At 40.3% G+C, this 25,853-nt stretch overlaps 1 protein-coding gene and 1 pseudogene across 1 annotated transcript; both read left to right on the plus strand.

The window, feature by feature from the left end:
- The first annotated feature begins 6,719 nt into the window (after positions 1-6,719).
- LOC132679768 (olfactory receptor 7A17-like) lies at positions 6,720-10,128 on the plus strand. Its single transcript, XM_060633596.3, has 2 exons — positions 6,720-6,750; positions 9,191-10,128. The coding sequence occupies exons 1-2, from the start codon at positions 6,747-6,749 to the stop codon at positions 10,126-10,128; spliced, it is 942 nt and encodes a 313-aa protein (XP_060489579.3). The 5' UTR covers positions 6,720-6,746.
- Positions 10,129-21,540: 11,412 nt separating this feature from the next.
- On the plus strand, positions 21,541-22,369 carry LOC132675057 (olfactory receptor-like protein OLF4; annotated as a pseudogene).
- Positions 22,370-25,853: the final 3,484 nt, after the last annotated feature.

The following is a 25,853-nucleotide window of genomic DNA, read 5'->3' on the forward strand; positions in this document are numbered from 1 at the left end:
GAAATGAGAAGGATTTGGAATCAGTGGTTAAGAAAGGCATGGTTAAGAAAAGCCTTCCTGCCTTCCACACCACTTTTCTGGAGTACTTACTGGACTACTCTGGCTTTCCCAGATGCATCACTCAATGGATTTGGCTCTACTGGTCCTTCCTTCCAGGGACAATTGATGTAGAAAGGGCAAGAAATGGATGGTCAGGAGCTGGTTCTTTGGATTAGTTGGACATCTAGGAGGGTCATGGTGAGGATGCTTTCAGCCTATGGCTGATGAGCAGCAGGTGAGCTCTGCAGAGGGGATTCAGAGGCTGAATTCTCAGAGCCCCATATTGCCTGTATTCCCTCAGTGGGGCTCAATTCTCTAAGCAATTTAGCTTATCAGAAGCCAAGGGACCATAAATAAAGGAAACTTTTCTGCCATTTCAGTCCCCATGTGTCCACCTTGGGAGTCAGGTGCATATTCCCTTTCCACCAATGGATCCATCTCCCCTGGAGTGGACATCTCTCCCATGCATGTAACCTCTTATGTGGGCACATCAAATACACCACCCCGTGAGCCTCTGAGCTGCTGAGTGACTGGATCTCCCTTGTCCAATTCAGAGATATGGCTATGTTGCCTGACCACATCCATCCCAAATAAGATCCTCCCTGAAACTTCATCCTAACTTCTATTTTTTTATTATTATTAGTTAAATTCAAGTTAGTTAACATACAGTATAGTCTTGGCTTCAGGAGTAGAACTCAGTGATTCGTTGCTTACATGACACCCAGTGCTCATCCCAAAAAGCACCTTCCTTAATGCTCATCATCCATTTAACTCATTCTCCCACCCACCTCCCCTTAAGCAACCCTCAGCTTCTTCTCTGCATTTAAGAATCTCTTCTGGTTTGCCTCCCTCTCTGTTTTTATCTTATTTTTCCTTTCCTTCCCCTATGTTCATCTGTCGTGTTTCTCAAATTCCACACAGCAGTGAAATCATATGATACCTGTCTTTCTCTGGCTGACTTATTTCACTTAGCATAATACCCTCTAGTTCCATCCACATCGCTGAAAATGGCAAGATTTCATTCTTTATCATCACTGAGTAGTATTCCATTCTGTATGTATACCACATCTTTAACCATTAATCAGTTGACAAACATTTGGGCTTTTTCCATAATTTGGCTATTGTTGATAGTGCTGCTATAAATATTGGAGTACATGTGCTCCTTTGAATCAGCATTTTTGTATCATTTGGATAAATACATAGTAATGCAATTGCTGTGTCATAAGGTAGTTCTATTTTTTGAGGAAACTCCATTCTGTTTTCCAGAATGGCTGCACAAGTTCATATTCCCACCAATAGTGCCTGAGGGTGCCTTTTCTCCACATTCTCACCAAATGTTGTTTCTTGTGTTTTTTTTATTTTAGCCATTCTGACAGGTGTGAGGTGATATCTCATTGTGGTTTTGATTTGTGTTTCCCTGATGATGAGTGATGCCGAGCATCTTTTCATGTGTCTGTTGGCTATCTGAATGTCTTCTTTAGAGAAATGTCTATTCATATCCTCTGCCCATTTTTTAATTGGAGTGTTTGGGTTTTTTGGTGTTGAGTTGTAGGAGTTCTTTATGTATTTTAGATATTAACCCCTTATCAGATATATTATTTGAAATATTTTCTCCCATTCACTAGGTTGCCTTTTTTTGTTTTATTGTTTCCTTTGCTATGTAAAAGCTTCTAATTTTGATTTAGTCCTAACAGTTTATTTTTACTTTTGTTTCCCTAGTCTTAGGAGACTTAGCTGGAAAATGTTGCTATAGCTGATGTCAGAGAAATTAATGCCTGTGTTCTTTTCTAGGATTTTTATAGTTTCAGGTCTCACATTTAGGCCTTTAATCCATTTTTAGCTTCTTTTTGTGTATGGTGTAAGAAAGTGGTCCCATTTCATTGTTTTACACATAGCTGTCCAGTTTTCCCAGCACCATTTATTGAAAAAACCTTGTCTTTTCCCCATATTCTCACCTCTTTTGTCATAGATTAATTGACCATATAATCATGGGTTTATTTCTGGAGTCTCTATTCTGTTCCATTGACCTATGTGTCTATTTTTGCACCAATACCATACTGCATTGATAACTATAGCTTTGGAGTATATCTTGAAATCTACTATTGTGATACCTCCAGCTCTGTTCTTCATTCTCAGGATTACTTTGGATACTCAGGGCCTTCCATAATTCCATACAAATTTAAGATCATTTGTTCTAGTTTTGTGAAAACTACTGTTGTATTTTGATAGAGATTGCACTGAGTCTGTAGGTTGCTTTGGGTAATATGGACATTTTCACAATATTAATTCTTTCAACCATGAGCATGGAGTATCTTACCATTTCTTCATGCTATCTTCAATTTCTTTTATCAGTGTTTTATAGTTTTTGGAGTATAGGTCTTTCACTTCTTTGGTTAAGTTTATTCCTAAGTATTTTATTCTTTTTGGTGCAATTGTGTTTTATTTTTTTTTCTTTCATTCTTAGTGTATAGAAATGTTACTGATTACTGGGTATTGGTTTTGTATCTTGCACTATAATGAACTCACTTATTCTAGTAATTATTTGGTAGAGTTTTTTGAATTTTCTATTCTTTAATGTTTATTTATTTTTGAGAGAGACAGACAGAGTGTGAGCAGGGAATGGACAGAGAGAGAGAGGCAGACATAGAATCCAAAGCAGGCTTCAGACTCTGAGCTGTCATCACAGAGCTCCATGCCAGGCTCGGACTCATGAATCATGAGATCATGACCTAAGTGGAAGTCAGACACTCAACCAACTGAGCCACCCAGGCGCTCCTGAATTTTCTGTGTATAGAATTATGTTGTCTGCAAATAGTGACAGTTTAACTTCTTTACCAATATGGATGCCTTTTATTTCTTTTCTTGTCTGATTGCTAAGGCTAGGACTTCCAGTACTATGTTGAATACCATACTATGTGAGAGTGGACATCTTTGTCTTGTTCCTGACACTAGGGAGAAACCTCTCAGCTTTCACCATTAAGTATGATGTTTGTTAGCTGTGGATTTTTCATATATGTCCTTTATTATGTTGAGGTACGTTCCCACTAACCCCACTTCATTGAGAGTTTTTATCATGAACAAATATTGAATTTTGTCAAATGCTTTTTCTGCATCTATCGAGATGATCATATGATTTTTATCCTTCATTTTGTTGATGTGGTGTATGACATTGATTGATTTGCAAATATTGAAACATCCTTGTATCCCTGAAATAAATCACATGTGATCATGGTGAATGATCTTTTTAATATATTGTTGTAGGTAGTTTGCTGATATTTTCTTGAGGATTTTTGCATCTATCTTCATCAAGGATATTGGCCTGTAGTTTTCTTTTTTTTGTGGTGTCTTTGTCTGGTTCTGGTATCAGGATAATGCTGGCCTCACAGAATGTATTTAAAAGCTTTCCTTCCTCTTCTATTCTTTGGAAGAGTTTGAGGAGAATAGATATTAACTCTTCTTTAAATGTCTGGTAGAATTCACCTGTGAATCCATCTGGTCCTGAACTTTTAGTTTTTGGTAGCTTTTTGATTACCATTTCAATTTTCTTACTGTTAATTGGTCTGTTTAGATTTTCTATGTCTTCCCTGTTCCCTTTTGGAAAATTGTATGTTTTTTAGGACTTCATCCATTTCTGCTAAGTTGTCCACTTTGTTGGCATATAATTTTTCATAGTTTTCTTACAATTCTCTGTATTTCTCTGGTGTCAGTTGTTACTTCTCCTCTCTCATTTCTGATTTTATTTATTTGGGTCCTTTCTCTTTTTTCTGATTAATTTGCCTAGAGTTTGTCAATTTTGTTTATTTTTTTCAAAGAACCAGCTCTTGTTTCACTGACTTTGTTCCACTGATTTTTTTTTTAGTCTCTGTGTCATTTATTTCTGCTGTGATCTTTATTATTTCCTTTATTCTACTCACGTTGGGCTTTTTTTTCTTTAGGAATGAGTACATTGAATATAAAATCAGTACCTGATAGTGACTTAGACCAGGCATATCAAATGTGAATTGCCTTAACTTAATTTCACTGGTCATGTATCCATATAGACACTTTGCCTTCTTTTTAGTTAGAAGAGAGATCTTCCCCCCCCCCTCCCCATTTGATGTGAATCAGCTCCCAATACTCTAGATCCTACCCTCTGCCATGCTCTACTAGACTTTTTTCCTTTTAACTATATCATTGGAATATACTTATATACATTAAACTGTGCCTATTAAATATAGATAGTACATATGCACTTATATATAAATAGACATTTTTGAGGTTGTGAAAAATTACCATGCTGCTGGCTTAAAACAATTAAATTTATGTTTTGATAGTTCTGGAAGTCAGAAGTCTGAAATAAGTCTTCCTGGGCTAAAAAGCACTCTGTCTGCAGAGAAGGAGGTCTGGGAGACCTAAAGCCACCTGTATTCCCTGGCTCACAGTCCCTCCCTTTATCTTCAAAGCCAGCAACATAGCATCTCAAAATCTCTCTGATTCCAACTCTTCTGCCTCCATTTTCCACATTTGGAGGCCCCTTGTGATCTATTGAGCCCACCTGGATAATCAGAACAAGTTTATCTTAAGGCCAACTGACTGGAAATGTAGGTACCATTTTCAAACATAATTCTTGCTTGTGATGACACAAGACATAGCCCAAGAGTCTTTAATTAAAATGTGGAAATATTTGGGGGGATGTTATTCTGCCTACTAAGTCTTTTTCAGGGTTATATTTGAGGCCAACTCAGGGGTCTCTCGGATTAAGGAATCAAACACAGACTTTATTTCAGACTTTAGAGTGAGTCCTTAGACTTTTTCTTCAAAACCATACATGAAGAGGATCATGTGGCTTGTTTATTAAAATTACTTCAAAGCTATAAATGGTAAAGTAAATCCTCAACTCGATGAATTCAAAATCAGCTCAAGGTGAAGGTAAAGTGTAAGCTGGTTAGATCTCTGGAAGGCAGGCAAGTTCATGAGAGTGAGTAATACAAAACTGGATTCACTTGACTTCTAATCTGATTTCCCAAGAACAGAGTATCAACAGGAAACTTTTCCTTTCTGTCCACTCCAGTGGCCCATGGGGAAATGATGTGCTCCCTGGTGATGGTAACAATGGTAACAGTGTCTAATGAGCAGACATAGGGAGCTATAAATATCTCCTCCACTGCAGAACCTCAGCATATGAAACCTTGGATTGGCCAGAACATGGTTGTTGGTTTGGGGCTCCCAAGTCTGGGGGAGAAGGGACTAATGCTTCACTCCTTCTTGCTGTCCTGTCTGGGAACAGAGCTTTGGTCTCCATGATCAACCATCCATGGAGGAATCTGGACCTCCACATGGAGACTTTCATCTTATAGACTCCCTCCAGGTGAGTCCGAGAGCTCAGCAAGTATTTCCAGAAAGGTTCTAGAAAATGGAACCTGAGCTCTTTTACCTGAGGTCCCCTGAGACCAGGCAAACTCATTAATAATTAATTTATGTAATATGTCCAAAAGAGAAGCGTCCATTGGACTCAGCAATACAGGGATCATTGTTGACAATGAGTGATGGGAACAGAAGTCCAGTTGGATGAAACTGAGGAAGGAATAGGGGGAGGGGTATAAAGTGGTTCCAGTGAAATTAGAACATATCCAAGGAGTTTTGCAGCTAAGGGGAGTAGGAAAACAGAGTATTAGGCTTAGAGGCATGTGCCATGAGCTTTTTAAGACGTGGTGCTTTTGAGCACGTTCTGTATTTATAGAAAGACCCAGAGCCATGGAGGTAGCTGTTTCCTTGCAACAGCACTTCTTGAGACACACATTTCTCAGCATCATCTTTTGCATCAAATATTCGCATATTAAATTATATTTAATATGCAAAAGGGGGTATGCTAACAAGCTTTACTTTGTGATTCTTCATTACCGAGAGATGTGGAAACCAGGAAGACATTTGTTCAAGGTAGAAGAAAAAACTCAGCCAATCTCTTCACCAGTGGCGATCATTCATTTACTAACGAGAAGGAAGTATTGTAAGTTTTTTACATACACTGACTAACGCTGTCTACCACCTTAGGAGGATGGACAGTGCTATCCCCACTATTTGAGTAAGGATCTTCACATCTGGAATGGATTCATTGTCTTTCCCAAGTTCAAACAGCTTATATGTGGTAGGTCTAACATTCAAAACCTGGTTTTCTGATTCCAAAAGTTTTGCACTTAAGATCATTGGGAAAACTCTTTTGTTATTGCATTTTGAAAAATCCCCTTTGGTTATTATACATTGTATAATTTCTTTTGTCATACTCAGGCTTATTCCCTTTGCACATTTTTCTAGAGGAATATTCAATCATAAAAATAGTAAAAAAAAAAAAAAATACCACCCATTTCTTGTTAAGACACACTGGTTTTTTTTCCAGCTTTGTTAATTATTCTTGGCATCAAGGGTATGTAACTGTTGCTGGAATGCTGCCAGAATCAGGGAAGCTTTCTCCTCATCACAGTCTCTCAGGGACAATTGGAGCTTATTAGATCTTTTTTTCCCCTGTGTCCATTTCTTTCCTCCCTGTGTTTTTGGAACTGCTTCCTTATGTTTCTTTAAATACAGGACGCATGATGATTATATTAAAATGAAGCCTGATGTTTACATGTCCATGGGAAGCTTACTAACTAGAATTTAGGTACTATTTACGCATTCTTTAGGGTAAAGGTAATCTTATGTTGAGTTTGCCTTGTATCATTTCTTTTAGAATTATGATGGCTGGGGGTGAGAAAAGCATGATAGTAACGCAGTGCCCGAAGGCCATAGTGCACTCTGTATTTTTGTGTGTTCGTGTGTGTGCAGTGTGTGTTGTGGAGTACAGCAGTCCTCAGGGCAATGAGTTCATATACTCCAATATGTGACCCTTAAATGCCAGGATGTTAAGCATAGATGGAAATAAGGAAGGGATCTATCTCAATTCACAGAATACCTTAGAACAAAACTAATAAAATGCCAAGCACACCATGGAAGGAAGGACTCCCTGTGTCTTGAAGTTTCAACAGTGGTGGGAGAGCCACCTTGCCCCTCAGCATTCTCTGCCAACACCTCTCATCCCTAGTCATTCCCTCCCCATGCTGACTTCATTTTGAGATTTGAATATCTGGACTAAACGCCTTCTCCAGGGTCTTGGCTCTGTTTTCCCTGCAGGGCACACGCTTCCCCCAATATCCTCCTGCCTCCTGCTAAATCTTTCTGGAAGCCTCTGTTAAAGTGTCACCTTCTTTGCAGTCTTCCTAAACACCTGTTTAAAAAAAGAGCCCTCCCCATCCACTCCTTTTTATGCCCACTTTTTTCCTTCACAGCACCTGTCACCATCTGACTGGGAGCTGTATGGACTTAGATTGTATGGATTTTTCTTTTTTTTTCTCCAAGTTCTTATTCAAATTCCAGCTAGTTAACATACAGTGTAATACTAGTTTGAGGTGTAGAATTTGGTGATTCAACACTTACATACAACACTTACATACCTGCTCATCACAGGTGCCCTCCTTAGTCCTCATCCCCTATTTAACCCATCCCCCCACCCCTCCAGCAACACTCAGTTTGTTCTCTAGAGTTAAGAGTCTGTTTCTTGGTTTGCCTCTCTCCCCCCCCCCACCATGTTTAGTTTATTTCATAAATTCCACATATCAGTGAAATCATATGGTATTTGTCTTTCTCTGACTGACTTATTTTGTTCAGCATAATACTCTCTAGCTCCATCCACATCATTGTAAATGGCAAGATTTCATTCTTTTCCTTCTTTTTTATGGGTAAGTAATATTAGTGTGTGTGTGTGTGTGTGTGTGTGTGTGTGCCACACCTTCCTTATCCATTCATCAGTCAATGGATATTTGGCCTCTTTCCATAATTTGACTATTGTAGATAATACTGCTATAAACATCAGGATGCATGTATCCCTTCAAATTAGTATTTTTCTATCCTTTGGGAAAGTATTTAATAATACAACCTATGGAATGGGAGAAGCTATTTGCAAAAAACATATCTGATAAATGGTTAACATCCAAATATATGTAGGACTTATCAAACTCAACAGCCAAAAAACAAATAATCTAGTTAAAAAATGGGCAGAAGACATGAATAGACATTTTTGCAAAGAAGATATCCAGATGGCTAACAGACACAAGAAAAGATGCTCAACATCACTCATCATCAGGAAAATGCAAATCAAAAATACAATAAGATATCACTTTACCCCTGTCAGAATGGCTAAACTTAACACAGGAAACAGCAGATGTTGGTGGGGATGTAGAGAAAGGGGAACCCTTTCACACTATTGGTGGGAAGGCACACTGGTGCCATCCTATGGAAAACAGTATGAAGATTCCTCAAAAAGTTTTAAAAAAAAGAACTACCCTATGGCCCAGCAGTCACACTACTAGGTATTTACCTAAAGAATACAAAAATAAAAAATCAAAGGGATACATGCACCCAGATGTTTATAGCAGCATTATTTACAAATTATGGAAATAGCCCAAGTGTCCATTGGCTGATGAATAGATAAAGAAGCTGTGGTATATATATACAATGAAATACAGCCATCAAGAAGAATGAAAACTTGCCCATTTGCAATGACATGGATGGAACTAGGACGTATTATGCTAAGTGAGATGTCAGTCAGAGAAAAACAAATACCATATGATTTCACTCGTATGTGGAATTTAAGAAACAAAACAAATGAGCAAAGGTGAAAATGGGAGAGAGAGACAAATCAAGAAACACACTCTTTTATAGAGAACAAACTTACCAGAGGGGAGGTGGGGGTGGGCGGGTAAAATAGCTGATGGGGGTAATTAAGGAGCACCCTCTTGATGTATAGAGCACTAGGTGATGTATAGAAGTGTTGAATCACTGTATTGTACACCTGAAACTAATATTACACTGTATGTTAACTAACTGGAATTTATTTTTGTTTTTGTTTTCTTACTTTTTTATTTTTATTTTCTTTTTTTTAATCTGAAATTTATTGTCAAGTTGGTTTCCATACAACACCCAGTGCTCATCCCAACAGGTGCCCTCCTCAATGCCCATCACCCACTGGAATTTAAATAAAAACTTTAAAAAATAAAAAAGAAATAAAGGGCAATAAGTTAACAAAACCTATTTGCTTGAAAATTAATCACGTTATTTTTTTTCTTCCCTAGTAGTCAACTCCACCACATGGAACTAGGCAATGATACACAAATTTCAGAGTTTCTTCTTCTGGGATTTTCAGAGGAACCAGAACTGCAGCCCCTCATATTTGGGCTTTTCCTCTCCATGTACCTGATCACTGTGTTTGGAAACCTGCTCATCATCCTGGCCGTCAGCTCTGACTCCCACCTCCACACCCCCATGTACTTCTTCCTGGCCAACCTGTCCTTTGTAGACATCTGCTTCACCTCCACCACCGTCCCGAAGATGCTTCTGAACATCCAGACTCAGAGCAAGGTCATAACCTATGCAGGCTGCATCAGCCAGATGTCTTTTTTCATACTCTGTGCAGAGTTGGATGACCTTATCCTGTCTGCAATGGCCTATGACCGATTTGTGGCCATCTGTCACCCCCTGCACTACACCATCATCATGAGCCCCCAGCTCTGTGGATTGCTTGTTCTGGTATCCTGGATCATCAGTGTTCTGAACTCACTGTTACAAACCTTAATGGTGCTGCCACTGTCCTTCTGCACAGGCATGGAAATCCCCCATTTTTTTTGTGAACTCAATCAGGTCCTCAGGCTTGCCTGTTCTGAGACCTTTCTTAATGACACGGTGATGTATTTTGCAACTGTGCTCCTCGGTGGTGCTCCCTTGGTTGGGATCCTTTACTCTTACTCTAAGATAGTCTCCTCCATACGTGGGATCTCATCAGCTCAGGGCAAGTATAAGGCATTTTCCACCTGTGCATCTCACCTCTCGGTTGTCTCCTTATTTTGTTGTACAGGCCTCGGAGTGTACCTTAGCTCTGTTGCTACCCAGAGTTCCCACTCAAGTACAACAGCCTCGGTGATGTACACGGTGGTCACGCCCATGCTGAACCCCTTCATCTACAGCCTGAGGAACAGAGACATAAAGAGGGCTCTGAAAAGAATCGTTGGGATTCCAGCGATGTAAGGACCAATCTTCCTGGGGCTAAAGATGTGCCCATGATTGCAGGGCTCAAAGCCTCAGAGCCAGGAATTGTTATCCCTTGATAAGATTGTGGGAGTAGAATGTGCTCCTCCTGTTTATTTCCTGGCATTTCCATTTATTTGAATTCAGCTTCTCCATACAATTTAAATAACCCATTTTATTAAGCTTCTGCTCTGTCTGACATACAGTTTCCTCTTTGTACAATCCCTACTTTTTCAAAGTTTTTTCTAGCCTTGACCAAAAATATTTGTAAATTCCCATTTATGTCATGGGGTAACATGGATTTCTGAAGAATAATTTCTACTCAAACAACATATGCCATCCCAAGTAATTTTTCTCCTGTATTACTAAAAGGATAGTCATGAGTTATATTATTCATAGAGAAAAAAACTACTTTTGATAACCAAGGCTATTTGTATAATTTTATAATACAGGAAAGTATGACACTGCAGTTTTTCACTTGTGCACATCAATATTTTGTACATCACTGTCTTGACTTGTCATTCTGACAACGTAGACTAACTTAGAGTTCATCTTATAGTAAGCCATTGGGTTCCATTCTCCTTATGATAATCATGTGGTCCTATGCAGGTGTATGCTGCCACAGTGATTGACAAATATTACCAAATACACGTCTCCCTGTGGCATCTACACAGAAACATATATTTCAATAAATAAACTTCATATGGTCTTTGATCCAGGGAAGATCTTACATATAATGAAGAAAAACTGAAATTATACTTTGTATTACTGAGCAAAATATTTCATTTCATACAGCCCGTCTACCTATTGAAGTATGGAGTTTGGTGTCCTTGTACGAGACTTGGGTTTTTTCCACTGGAGTGAAGAATTGGTTGGCATATTTATGGTGTTTTTACTGAATCACCTTCCTCTTTCTGCTACATACAAATAGGACTCTCTCCACTGCTCTGAATGAAATATCTCCTCTTTTCTAAATTTTGCCATAACCATGAAATGGGCTTCTGGTTGAATGATATCGATATCATCCATTGTACATCAGACGTATATCCTCATGATCAAAAGATGACTCATTAAAGAGATTGAATTCCTGTTCAGCCATATGATTCAGGTCACAACTTTGGTGCAAAGAGGTATGCCCTTCCAACATCTCTTGGTTACCTGGATGGAACCCTAATAAAGTCTCTTTTTAATCAGGTCATTGAAAGAAATTTTAATGGCAGAGTACTCATGAATTCTGTCCCCAAACATCAGCACAAATGCCTAGAATGGGAAGATGCAGATTATCATAATTTCTCTCAGTTCTGGTGGCTTTTATAATTATATACCTGTTTGCTAGGATACAAGCAATTGGATCAAGCCATTGTGAAACAAGCCATTCATGAAAACACGTGTTTTACTATATTGCCTTTACAATTGGCAATAATATGGGATTGTCTTCTGGGGAGCTGTTCTGATCTATTCTGAACTGCTTCACAGTTTCTACATTGCATTTCTTTCTTTTTTTTATAAAAAGAAATTTCTTTTTATTTTAGAGAGAGAGAGAAACCATGTAAGCAGGGGAGAGGGGCAGAGGGAGAGAGAGAGAGAATTCCAAGCGAACTCCAGGATTAGCCTGAAGCCCAATGTGGGGTTTGATCCCATGACCCTGGGATCACAACCTGAACAGAAATCAAGAATCAGACGCTCAACCAACTGAGCCACCCAGGAGCCCCTCTACATTGTATTTCTAAAGATCATCCACAAAGGTGTGTGGAGCTGTAGTTCACTTCCTTCTTCAACTAATACATGATATTTACTCCATTTGTATATGTAGGTTAATCTTATCGTTTATGGAAAAAATAGTTTATCAAATGTAAATTGCCTTAATTTAATTTTGCTACTTCTATATCCATATATGACACTCTGCCTTCTTCCCAGTTATAAGACATTTGTCCCACCTGTCAGATGGGACTCAGCTACATGTACTCTTGATCCAATGTGTGTCACATGCCATTAGAATTTTAAATCCTAACTAATTTATTGGAATATAATTACATACCATAAACTACACATATTTTAATTTTTTTAATGTTTATTGTTTTAAAAGGAAAGAGAATGCCAGCAGGGAGCAAAGGGTGGAGGGGACAGAGAGAAAGAGGGAGAGAGACAGAATTTTAAGCAGGCTCCACACTCAGCATAAAGCCCAACATGGGGCTTGATCCCACAATCCTGGGATCATGACCTAAGCAGAAATCAAGAGTCAGAGGCCCAACCGAGTCATCCAGGTGCCCCTAAACTACACATATTTTAAATGTACAATTTGCTAAGTTAAAGGAGCCATACTTGAATTAAGAGTGCATACTGCATGGGTCAATTTGTAAGAACTTGAGAAGATGCACAGTAAGCTTCATCTGCATTTTTATGTTATTATTAAAAATGCAATTCATCTGAAGGTCAATTTCTGAAGGTAACGTGGAACTCGAAATGAATGTTGTGGGACTAAATAAAGTGTTGGATACATCGGGTCAACTCCAAAGAAAACATTTAAGAGTGAAGAGGTTGTGTATGTACATGAGTGTGTGCACACGCATACATCTTTCAAATAAACACACTCACCCATATATTTGCACATATACACAGACTCATTTATAAGCCCATCTACTATGTTGAAAGGAAACTTGAGAGAAAGTTGCAGAACACTGAAATGAAAAGGAATGTTTGCATCAATTTGAAATTGAAAGAATGTAGCATTTTGTACACAAAAAAAATTAATTTATTTTTAAAGTTTATTTAGAGAGAGAGAGGGAGAAGCAGAGAAAAAGGGAGAGAGAGAATCCCAAGCAGACCCTCTGTTGTCAGTGTGGAGCCCAACATGGGGCTCAGTCCCACAAACTGTGAGATCATGAGCTGAGGCAAAATCAAGAGTCGGACGCTTAACTCACTGAGCCACCTAGGACCCCCTGGACACAAAGTTTTAAAGTAGCATGAGTGACTTAATTTAAAAAAAAAAATTAGGGTGATTTATTTTTTAAAATTTTTTTAACATTTACTTATTATTGAGACAGAGAGAGACAGAGCATGAGCATGGGAGGGGTAGAGAGAGAAGGAGACACAGAATCCAAGGCAGGCTCCAGGCTCTGAGCTGTCAGCACAGAGCCTGACTCAGGGCTTGAACTCACAAACCGGGAGATCATGACCTCAGCTGAAGTCCAACGCTTAACCGACTGAGCCACCCAGGCGCCCCTCGGGTAATTTATTTTTAATAATGAATTACTCTTCCTATCTTAATGCCTCAAAGACCTCAAAATTGGAACCATATTTACATTTATGCAGTGGACCAAATACTTCCAAATGAACTCTATGTCTCTACTCAATGTGGGATTTCAACACTTGATACCTTGGCCCAAGGCAAGTTAACTGAATGATTTGAGAAGCTCAAACGCAGTTCCTGTGAACAATATCTTATTGGATAAATATCTGGATTAGATTCCTTTTGCTGTTGTCATACTAATGTCTCAAAACAAATAGTTCTCTGAAAGTTCTAGAGATCAGAAGCATGAAAGGGATCTCACTGGGCTACAATAATGATGTCCATGGGTGGCGATCTTTATGGATGCTCCAGAGGAGAACAGCCCCTTTCCCTGCTCCACAGTCTACAGGGCCCACAATTCTTACCTCACAGCCTTTCCCCCATCTTGGAAACCAACAGAATAGTACTTTCCAATGTCTCTCTGACTCCATGTTTCTTCCTTTTCTTCCACATTTAGAGGACCGTTGTGATTACACCAGTCCAGTGTGGAAAATCCAAGCTTATCTTCTTCCTTTTTTTTTTTAAGCTTCTTTATTTTTAAGTTTATTTCTTTATTTTGAAAGAGAGGGAGAGACAGAGAGCGCAGTTTGGGGGGTGGGGGCAGAGAGAGAGGGAAAGAGAGAATCCCAAGCAGGCTGCACAATGTCAGCAAGAAGTCTGATGTGGGGCTCAGTCTCACAGTTCATGAGATTGTGACCTGAGCCAAAACCAAGAGTCAGACACTTAACCAGCCTAGCCACCCAGGCGCCCCCAACCAGGCTGATCTTCTTACCCTCAGATAATGATTCAGAGCTTTACTCCATCTGCTATCTTAATTACCCTGCCACGTAAGCTAACATTTTCAAACGTTCTTCAAGATGAATCTTTTGGAGGCCCTTATTCCGCCTACCACAAAATCTTCCTTTTCATATATTATTTAATATCCCTCAAGAGCCCTTCTATTTAAAAACTCAAGCACAGAATTTTTCACCGCCCAAAGAGTGAGTGAAATACTACTCTTTCAAAAATACGTGCAAGGAAGATAGATTCCTGGTGGATAAGACCTAGAAGCACCTACACGTGGATCTCACACAGGACACCAGCTTCCCTCCCTAACTGTGACCCATAGACCGGGATCCCCAGCGTCAATACCACCCACCCAGGAGCTTGTTAGAAATGCAGAGTCCCTGGGCCCACTAGAGGCCTGATGAATCAGAATTGGCGTCTTTTCTTTTTTAATTTTTTTAGTGTTTATTTTTGAGAGAGAGAGAGAGAAACAGAGGGTGAGCAGGGGAAGGGCAGAGAGAGAGGGAGACACAGAACCCAAAGGAGGCTCCAGGCTCTGAGATGTCAGCGCAGAGCCCGACTCAGGGCTCGAACTCACAAACCACGAGATCGTGACCTGAGCCGAAGTAGGACGCTCAACCGTCTGAACCACCCAGGCACCCCTGGAATTTGTTTTTTAATTTTTTTTTCAGAGACAGAGAGTGCATGGGGGGAGGGGGGGGACGAGAGGGGCAGAGATAGAAAGAGAGAGAGTCCCAAGCAAGATCCATGCTGTCAGCACAGAGCCCGTCACAGAGCTCCATACCACGAACCATGAGACCATGACCTGAGCTGAAATCAGGAGTCAGACACTTAACCGACCGAGCCCTCAGGCACCCCCAAAATTTGCACTTTTGACTGCTGGATAAATTACTTTTGTTGGGTGCTGTCCTGTGGGTTGAGGAGTTTGAGAGCATCCCTTCAGACATGGCCAAATATCCCAGGGCAAAGTCATCTCTGGTTGAGAACCACTGGGCCAGAATTTCAGAACTGAAAGCACCCTAACATAATTCTCATCAAAACTCCATTCCCTACTTGCTTTATACATTAAGGCAGCACATTAAATCTCTCTGAGCCTGATCTCTACAACCGAGAATGGCGTTCCTAAAAGTATAGCCTCACAGAAAGCACGTTTAAAAAAAAATTGACACTCCCTATAATGTGCTAAGTAAGCTAGGTTATGGTGCAGGGAATGTAAATGTGTCTCTAATAATTAAAGAACACTTTAGAGTGAGGGACTAAATGGCAGTTCTTAACCTGTGATCTATGAAATTCCTAATTGTTTTGGCTAAACTATCATGAAGCCAAGGAGTGTAGTACCCAAGGTTTTACACTAAAGGAACAAATTTCTCCCCCTTCTTGAAGAAGGAAATAGTAATTTTCTAAAGATATCAGGGGTGTATCTCCACAAATCAATGCATTGAATACCTAAGGGAAGTAGTCTGATGAATTCCTCTGTGTTAGATTTTCGAGAAAACTTGAAGCCAGGGTTGTAATGAGGTGCTGGGAGGTTTAGACCTCCGGAAACAGGAAAACTAATGGAGACAATGTAATAAAAACTGAATTCGCCTGACACGCAATGTAGTCTCCTAGGAACAGAGAATCTGCCAGAAATATTTCCGTTGTGTCCACACCAGTATCCCTAGGAGACATCATGCACCTAAAGGCTGGAGCACCAAGAGATAAAAATGCCTCGTGAGCACATGTGGGGAGCTGTAAATATCTCTTCTGTTGCAGAACCTCAGCATGTGCATTTTCACTGGACAGAACATGGTTGTTGCTCTTGGAGTCCTAAATCTGGCCAGGAGACCATTGCTCGATGCCTCCCTGGTGACTTGTCTGGGGACTGAGTTTGATGTCCATCGTCAACTATCCAGGGAGGAATTTTGACTTCCAAAGGGAGAACTTGCCTTGTGAGTTCACATGCAGGTGAGTTCAAGAGCCCAACAGACACTGCAGAAAAGGATCAAAGCAAATGGAAGGCAAGAACTCGTACTGGAGGTCACTGAGAAAAATCCAGCATAGCCCAGATGCCAGAGATTACTGTCATTGTTGGCTGGCTTTACCAAAAAAATTACTTTGTTTATTTATGATGCTTTAAAAAAGTGGATATTGCAATCAGAAATGCAAGGATCCATGTTGGTAATTAAAAGGATATTAATGGAAGCCCAATTTGAAGGAATGAAGAAGGCACAAAGTGCTTCCAGGAAAAGTAGAACATAAGTACAAGGATCTTATTAATTAATGGGAGTACACAAACAGGGTATTGGCTGTAGAGAGACATGCAGTGAAGCAAGGGCATTTCTTTTTATTTTAATGGGACATCTTAGACTATGCTTCCATATAGATGAAAAGATCCAGACCAAGGAACAATTGCAAATACATCCTTGCAATAGTGGTGCACGAAACATACACACATTATCTTCTCTCATTCTGGGTATTGGGAAAAAATTGTGATTAATACATGGAAGTAGGTTTGCTAATGAGCTTTATTTTGCATTATTTTATAACCTGTGAGGCTGAATGTGCTTGTGGGTTTGTTAGTCATTTGACAGCTTCTCTGTTAAAAATTGTGCAAATCCTTTCCTTTTGGATGGTGTTCTACAAGTGTTTATATTCCTTTTTAATCCTTGGGGCACCTGGCCGGCTCAGTCGATGGAGTGTGTAGCTCTTGATCTTGGAGCTGTGAGGTTGAGCCCCACGTTAGATGTAGAGATTGCTTGAAAATAAGAGCTTGAAAAAAACAAAAATAAAAATTTGACACCTCGTAACAAAGAATTGGAGTTTTTATACAAACTATTGGCCATTTAGTTCTTTTATGTATGTATAAATGTATTTGTGAGGAATGTATGAAAGTTTATGAATTTTGTGTGGTCAAATCTATCAGTCAGTCATATCGGGCTCTCTCAATTGCTTAAAAATTTTTCTTGAGGTATAACTGACATACAACGTCCTATTAGTTTCAGGCATACAACATAATAATCCCATACTTGTATATATCACAAAATGATCACCACACCTGTCACTGTGCATAGTCACAAAATATTTTCCTGTGACAAGGACTTTCAAGATCTACCCTCGGGGCGTCTGGGTGGCTCAGTCGGTTAAGCGTCCGACTTCGGCTCAGGTCATGATCTCACGGTCCGTGAGTTCGAGCCCCGCGTCGGGCTCTGTGCTGACAGCTCAGAGCCTGGAGCCTGCTTCAGATTCTGTCTCTCTCTCTCTCTCTCTCTCTCTCTCTCTCTGACCCTCCCCCATTCATGCTCTGTCTCTCTCTGTCTCAAAAATAAATAAAATATTAAAAATAAATTTAAAAAAATAAGATCTACTCTCTTAGTGACTTTCCAACACGTGATACACTATTAACTGTATCATCAGTTCTGTCCATTACATCTCAGGCATTGCTTTTTGTTTTTCTTTTTTTTTTAATGTTTATTTACTTATTTTGAGAGCAAGCACGAGCAGTGGTAGAGGCAGAGAAAGAGGAGAGAGAGAATCTCAAGTAGGCCCTGTGCTGTCAGTGCAAAGCCAGACATGGGGCTCGGTCTCAAGAACCATGAGATCATGACCTGAGCTGAAGTCAAGCGTAGGATGTTTAATCAACTGAGCCACCCAGGAGCCCCTCTCTTTCATTTTCTTATGAACAAAGTGGGGCAGGCCCATCAATATTCTTCATGTGTCAGTTCTTGCTATACACGAGAAAGAAAGTGCTTCATTCTTAGCGGTAATAAATTACCCTTTATGCATGTTTCTGACTTGTTTTCACATCTCTGTTGCTAAAAGAGATGTGAAATCTTTTCACTCTCTTTTTGGCCTTTGGGGATTAGATCTATTTCTGAAGGTTGCATCACCTTTGGCCATCATCTGGAAGGTATTTTTCTTTACCAATTGACTAAAGATCGCCTTTCCATTCTATAAGCCTATTTGAATCCGTGTATCTTTATGTAAGATGAAATCACAACTTACCGCTTCCTCCCACAAGGTAAATGCCCTTCTGATATACCTTTTTATTTCCAAGTCTTTGGCAATTTAATCTGGAATTAGTGACCCATGTTGGGGTCATTACGTTGTTGCTCTTGTGCGTCTTTACGTAACTTAGTAGTAGATTTTCATTCCATTTTGTTGTTTTCATTCAATACAGTTGTTTAGAAACAATAGACTTGGGGCACCTGGGTGACTCAGTGGGTTAAGCGTCCAACTTCGGCTCAGGTCATGATCTCACGGTTCGTGGGTTTGAGCCCCACATCAGGCTCCATGCTGACAGCCCAGAGCCTGGAGCCTGCTTCAGACTCTGTGTCTCCCTCTCTTTCTGTCCCTCCCCCACTCGTGCTCTCTCTGTGTCTCTCAAAAATGAATACGTGTTTAAAAAAGAAAAAGAAAAAGAAACAATAGACTTAACAGAATGTCATTCTCACGGATAATCTTTGTTCCAGAAGTTCTTAGTTTCTTTTACAATTTCTTTTCCACTTTATGCATGTATACATATTCACTTGTATATTCATATACACTTGCATACAAATGCTTCAATAAGATGCTATGCACATCTTTATGTTTCAGTGCGGCCTTTTCTGCTACCTTGTGTCCCTTTTTCCTTCTTTCTTTTTTTTTATTTTTTTATTTTTTTAACGTTTTTATTTATTATTGAGAGACAGAGAGACACAGAGCATGAGCAGGGGAGGGGCGGAGAGATGGAGAGACACAGAATCCGAAGCAGGCTCCAGGCTCCTGGCTGTCAGCACAGAGCCCCACGCGGGGCTCGAACTCACAAACCATGAGATCATGACCTGAGCCGAAGTTGGACGCTTAACTGACTGAGCCACCCAGGCACCCCCCCCCTTTTTCCTCCTTTCTTAATAATTCTTCGTGGACTTGCCTCCCATCCACTAATATAATGCTGGCTCCTTATTTCAACATCTGTGTCACCTTCAAGACGTTGCTGTGCAACTCACACATGCAACGGTCATTCATATTTTTTCTTAATATATCACTGCTATGAAAATATTTGGGGACTATTAAGTTAAGACCATGCTTCTCAACCTGGGGCAATCTTGTCCCCCAGGGAACGCTGAAGTGATATGCAGTATTTGTCACTGTGAGGCTGGGAGGGGCAGGCGGCCGTCAAGGATGCTGCTAAACAACGTAGAATTCCCAGGTAGACACCACCACAGAGGAGGATGTGGCCCAGAATGTCAAGCAGAGCACAGATTGAGAAACCCTAAGTTGAAGAAAATCTGTATTTTGAATATTTATAGCTGCCTTCAGATTGCTTCCCCATCTTTCCACACTTCCCATTTCTGCCAGCATGATTAGAGAGTGCCCCTTTCACTGCCAGTTAAGAAGTTCCGTCCCCAATCAACATGGCAGCCCATCTCAGGCTTTCCTGGGAGATGGGTGTGAAAGGTAAATCCTTCTTGTTATTTTCTCAAACGCTCTACAGTGTCTTGTCAAAACAGATAAAAACCCAAAGAACGGGAATAACAAAGAAAAGGTGCCACATAAGAAGAGTGAGAAAGAAACTTGCCTCATCCAAAACCAGGCCGTATAAATCAATCGGTCAAATACATGCAGACCAGCCAGAAGGAAAGCAAGCCTTCAGCTCCTTGATTTCAAAAAAGCCCAACTTCTGAACTAGTTAACATACAGTGTAGTATTGGTTTCAGAAGTAGATACTACGGATTCGTCACTTACATATAACACCCAGCGCTCATCCCAACAAGCGCCCTCAATACCCCTCACCCATTTAGCCCATCCCCTCACCCACCTCCCCTCCAGCAACCCTCAGTTTGTCCTCTGTATTTAAGAGTCTTTTGTGGTTTCCTCCTCATGCCCATTTCATTTCTCTCTTTTCTCTCTGTGTTTACTGAACAGATTGCCCATGTTTTCTTTGAATTTATGTGAAGTAGAAAATGAGCATACTGGTGGGGAGCCCCAAGTTTATTTGCCCGTAGGAATTTCTGGGTACCATTTCCGCATTCTGTAGGGGACAGATAACAAGATCTGGCCAGCTTGAGGTGTATCTATTGCTGGCCTAACTAGTGTAGCTGGGTGTGATAAAGGCATGACAGTCAGTAGCCCACGAGGCCATAGTGGGCCATGGTGTGTGTGTGTGTGTGTGTGTGTGTGTGTGTGTGTTGTGAACTGAGGTTAATCCTCAGAGCAGGGATGCCAGGGCTCGCATATTCCAAGGTAATTATTATTGACAGGGGCCAGAACTCAGTCAACAGAAGTTATTAATAGGGATGTCCATTTCAACTCACAAGACACTTTTATAACAAAATTAATAAAGTCCTTCAAAAAACTCCTAAGTGAGGGATTTGCTGTGTCTTTAAGTGTCAGCTGTTGTGGGCTGGCCTCTCCATTCCTCAACACACATTGCCACCACCTCTCACCACACTCCTTCTGGCTCTTTCCCCTTGACACCTGGCTTTCTTTTGACACATGATTTTCTGAAACAAGCCCCTTCCTCAGGCCCTTTGCACAGACCTTTGCCCCTGCTGGGCACACACTTTCTGAGATCACCTCAGCTTCCTTCCTATCTCCCTCAAGGTCCTCTTCAAATGTCACCTTCTTTGCAGGTTATGTGCAAACATCCAGTAAAAAAATAACACCCCATAACTCTCTCCTTCATACCTGCTTTCCTTTTCTTCACAGCCCCTGTCACCATCTGACGTGTTATTTGATTATTTTTATTTGCTTATCATTCTTTCCCCATTCTAGGATGATAAGGAATTTTGTTTTTCAGCACCCTATATTCATTGCATATACAGTGCCTTGAACGTGATCAATAATCAGTATGTACTCTTTAAAGGGGTAAAAAATATTCTCCATAAAACAAGACCATACATTATGCTCAAGGAGCCGATTGAGAGTAGAAATGGAATTTTTAATAAGAAATGGTGCTAGAGATGCCCTAATGGGGTTGAGACCATATACCTATATGTTTTCACTCATATGTGGATCTTGAGAAACTTAACAGAAGACCATGGGATAGGGGAAGGCGGAGGGGGGGGGGGTGGAGTTACAAACAGAAAGGGAGGGAGGCAAACCATAAGAGACTCTTAAATACAGAGAACAAACTCAGGGTTGATAGGGGTGGGAGAGAGGGGAAAGTGGGTGATGGGCATTGAGGAGGGCGCCTGTCGGGATGAGCGCTGGGTGCTGTATGGAAACCAATTTGAGGATAAAATATATTTAAAAATTTTTTAAAAGAAACGAATTTCCTGACTCTAAAGTATAAATGGTAGTACTCACGCTAGGTTACTAGCTTGTGTGAAAATTAGTCATTTATTTCTCTGTATCCTGGTAGTCATCTCCAACCCATGGAGCCAAGGAACCTTACAGCCATTTCAGAATTTCTTCTTCTGGGATTTTCAGAGGAACCAGCATTCCAGCCCCTCATATTTGGGCTTTTCCTCTCCATGTACCTGATCACTGTGTTTGGGAACCTGCTCATCATCCTGGCCGTCAGCTCTGACTCCCACCTCCACACACCCATGTACTTCTTCCTGGCCAACCTGTCCTTTGTAGACATTTGCTTCACCTCCACCACCGTCCCAAAGATGCTCTGGAACATCCAGACCCAGAGCAAAGTCATAACCTATGAGGACTGCATCACCCAGATGTATTTTTTCCTACTCTTTGCGGGATTGGACAACTACATCCTGACCGTGATGGCCTATGACCGATTTTTGGCCATCTGTCACCCCCTGCACTACATGGTCATCATGAACCCCCGGCTCTGTGGGCTGCTGGTTCTGGTGTCTTGGATCATGAGTGTCCTGCATTCCTTGCTACAAACCTCAGTGGTGCTGCGACTGTCCTTCTGTACAGACTTGGAAATCCCTCACTTCTTCTGTGAAATTAAACAGGTGGTCCAACTTGCCTGTTCTGACACCTTTCTTAATGACATGGTGATGTATTTTGGAGCTGGGTTGCTGGGTGGGGGCCCCCTTGCTGGGATCCTTTACTCTTATTCTAAGATAGTTTCTTCCATATGTGGCATCTCATCAACTCAGGGCAAGTATAAAGCATTTTCCACCTGTGCATCCCACCTTTCTGTGGTCTCCTTATTTTACTGTACGAGCCTAGGTGTGTACCTTAGCTCCGCTGCTACCCAGAGCTCCCACTCGGGTGCCACGGCCTCGGTGATGTACACGGTGGTCACGCCCATGCTGAATCCCTTCATCTACAGCCTGAGGAACAGAGACATAAAGAGGGCTCTGAAAAAATCCTTTGGAAAGGAAACTATGAAAGGACCAATTGCCCTGGGGCAATTGCACCTGATGGCAGAACTCAAAGCTTGAGAGCCAGAAATGGCAATTCTTTGATCAGATTGTGGAAGTAGAAGTTGCTACTTCTGTTGATTTCCTGGAACATCCCTTTCTTCGACATCAATGTCTCTGTACACTTTAGGTAACATACTGTATTACCCTTTCTGCGCTCTGGTGTTTAACAGTGTTTCCCTTAGTTGTTTTCCTCCTCTTCTGAATTCATTCCCAATTTTGGACGATACTGGAAATTCCCATTTATTCTGTGAGATTCTACAGATTTGTTAAGAATACCCTTTTCTTAAGTGAAATATATCATCCTGAGCAGTTTTTCTTTTCTTTTACTAAAAAATAATCATGGGTTGTACTACATAATGGAGAAAAAACATATTTGGCCCAAATTATAAAATTCCATGAGACAAAAGTCTGAAAGCACAACTCACCACTTCTGTGTCCATCATTCCTTTAGATATCTGTTCTTCCTGAAAATGTAGACTTTAACCTATGGTGTGTTTTATAACAAGTCATTGGGCTTTATTCTCCTCCTTAGGATACTGTTTTCTTATTCAGTGTTCACGTAATCACTAGCAAAAGTGATAATCAGATACATGTCTCCAGGTGTAATCTACATAGAAACACAAATTCCAAGAAATAATTTGACATAATATGGCCACAGAGTCAGAGATGAAGCAAAATTTCAGTCATGCATCTGTTACTATGCTAACTAATGTTTTCCTGCTACACATTTGCTTATTGACAATGTGAGACTGGCATCCGTGTGTCAGGGGGTCTATCACTGGGGCCAAAAATCATTTGCATACTTATGTTTCCTATTTCCTTGTGTTTCTGTTTCTTCCTGAAAACGTCCATGTCTCCCTAAAACTATGATTCACTGGAGTACAATTGCATATGATAAGCTGCATATATTTAATGTATACAATTTGCTGAATTACGGGAGGCATACAAAAATTAAGTTTATAGGGAAATATGGGACTGTCTCTGCAGGGCGAGGGGTGAGACTCTTGCAGCGAAGGACACAGAAAGGGGACACCCTGGCCTCTGTGCCACTGCTCACACTTTGTCCTTGTTGCAGATGCCCTCCTGAGGGGCATCCCACAACCCACTTGATGAGTGCCAAGTAGGACCAGGAGATGGAACAGAAGAGTGACATACTACTTATGAAGGAGATGAAAGCTTCATGGAATTGAGTCCAGTTGCATTTCAATATAGGAGAGGTGACAATGGTGATCCCAGAAACTTCTCTTTTTTTAATATCTCTTTATTTGGGGGACAGCGCAAGCAGGGGAGGTGCAGAGAGAGAGAAGGAGACACAGAATCCGAAGCAGGCTCCAGGCTCTGACCTGTCAGCACAGAGCCCGATGTGGGGCTCGAACTCACAAACTGTCAGATCATGACCTAAGCTAGAGTGGACGCTCTACTGATTGAGCCACGCAGGTGTCTCCCAAAGCCTTCTTGAAAGAGATTTCCTGGAAAGGGGCATGCTTTTGCACTGCTAGTGAGAATGCAAACTGGTGCAGCCACTCTGGAAAATAAGATGAAGATTCCTCAAAAATGAGAACTGGAGCTACCCTACAACCCAGCAATGGCACTACGAGGTATTTATCCAAAGGACACAAAAATGCTAATTAAAAGGGGCACATGCATCCCAATGTTTATAGCAGCACAATCAACCATAGCCAAATTATGGAAAGAGCCCAAATGCCCATCAACTGTTTAATGAATAAAGATGATGTGTCGTATGTGTGTGTGTGTATATATATATATATATATACACATAGCTATACATATATATACATATATGTATAGCTATATATATATAAACATATATATATACATATATGTGTGTATATGTGTATGTGTATATATATATATGTATATATATATATATATATATATATATATATATATATATAATTGAATATTACTCAGCGGTCAAAAGGAATGAAATATTGCCAGTTGCAACACGTGGACAGAACCAGAAAGTACCATGCTAAGCAAAATAATTCAGAAGAAAACAAATATCCTATGGTTCCACATATGTAGAATTTAAGAAACAAAACAGATGAACATAAGGGAAATGAAGGAAAAATAAGATAAAAAGAGAGAAGGAGGCAAACCATAAGAGATTCTTAAATACAGAGAACAAACTGAGGGTTGCTGGAGGGGAGGTGGGTGGGGGGGTGGACTAAATGAATGATAGGCATAAAGGAGGTCACATGTTCAGATGAGCGCTGGGTGTTATATGTAAGTGATGAATCACTAAATTCCACTCCTGAAATCATTATCACCCTATATGTTAACTAACTTGGATTCAAATAAAATTTAAACTTTTATAAAACACCTTTTTTTGTAAAAACGTTTTAAGCTGAAAGTTCATGAAGAGATCTGGTTGTATGAAATTATTTGCACACACTCGCCTTAATAAAAGGTGAAATGTTAAAGAAAAAAAAAGATTATATACTACATGACTCCCTTTGGGTATAATTCAAAAAGATGCACAGTAAGTTTTAACTGCTTTGTCATGTTATTGTTAACATTTCATCACCCTGAGCCTCAATTTCCCTATTTCTGAAGGGAATGTGGGGCAATGAACCCTAACTTCAGGCAGGTGGTGTCAGGAATAAATGAAACGTGTAGAAGCACTTTGTCGAGTCCAAAGAAAATGTTCGAGGTTAGGAGTCTGAGTATGTATATGTGTGTGTACATTTGTATACATGTTTCTGTCAAATAAATGTATCCACACACATATGGGTAGACATCAGAGAGTTATTGAAATCCCATCTGTTATGTTGAAAGAAAACCTGAAAGTTGGAGGGGATAAAAATGAAAAGAATAAACATTCGAATCAACATAAAATAGAAAGAATGTAGAATTTTGACACAAAAGTTTAAAGTAGAGTGAAAGACCTTAATTTTAATAGGGAAATGTTTTCTATCTCAAATTTTCAAAGGCCTCCAAGTCAAAACCACGTTTACATTTATGCAGTGGGATATCACTGCCCAGCGAATGAGGCAATATATCTCCAAACTAAAACTAGTTTTCTCTTTCCATTTAATGTGGGATGTCCATACCAAATGCCTTGACCCAAGGGAAAGTTCACTGAATGAGCTGAAATGCTCAAACTCTGTTCCTACAAGCAATATTTTTCCAAACAAATGTCTGTAATCAATTCCTGTTGCTGCAGAAACAAATGATCACACTCGTGGCTTAACACAAAGATTTATCCGAAGTTTGTGGAAGGTCAGAAGCCTGAAATGGGTCTCATTGGGCTAATATCAAGAGGTCTGCAGGGCTGTGATCCTTCTGGACACTCTAGAGGAGAATTCACTCCATTTCCTTTTTCC

This window comes from Panthera onca, chromosome A2, assembly GCF_046562875.1.
Source record: "Panthera onca isolate mPanOnc1 chromosome A2, mPanOnc1 haplotype 2, whole genome shotgun sequence".
Lineage (NCBI taxonomy): Eukaryota > Metazoa > Chordata > Mammalia > Carnivora > Felidae > Panthera > Panthera onca.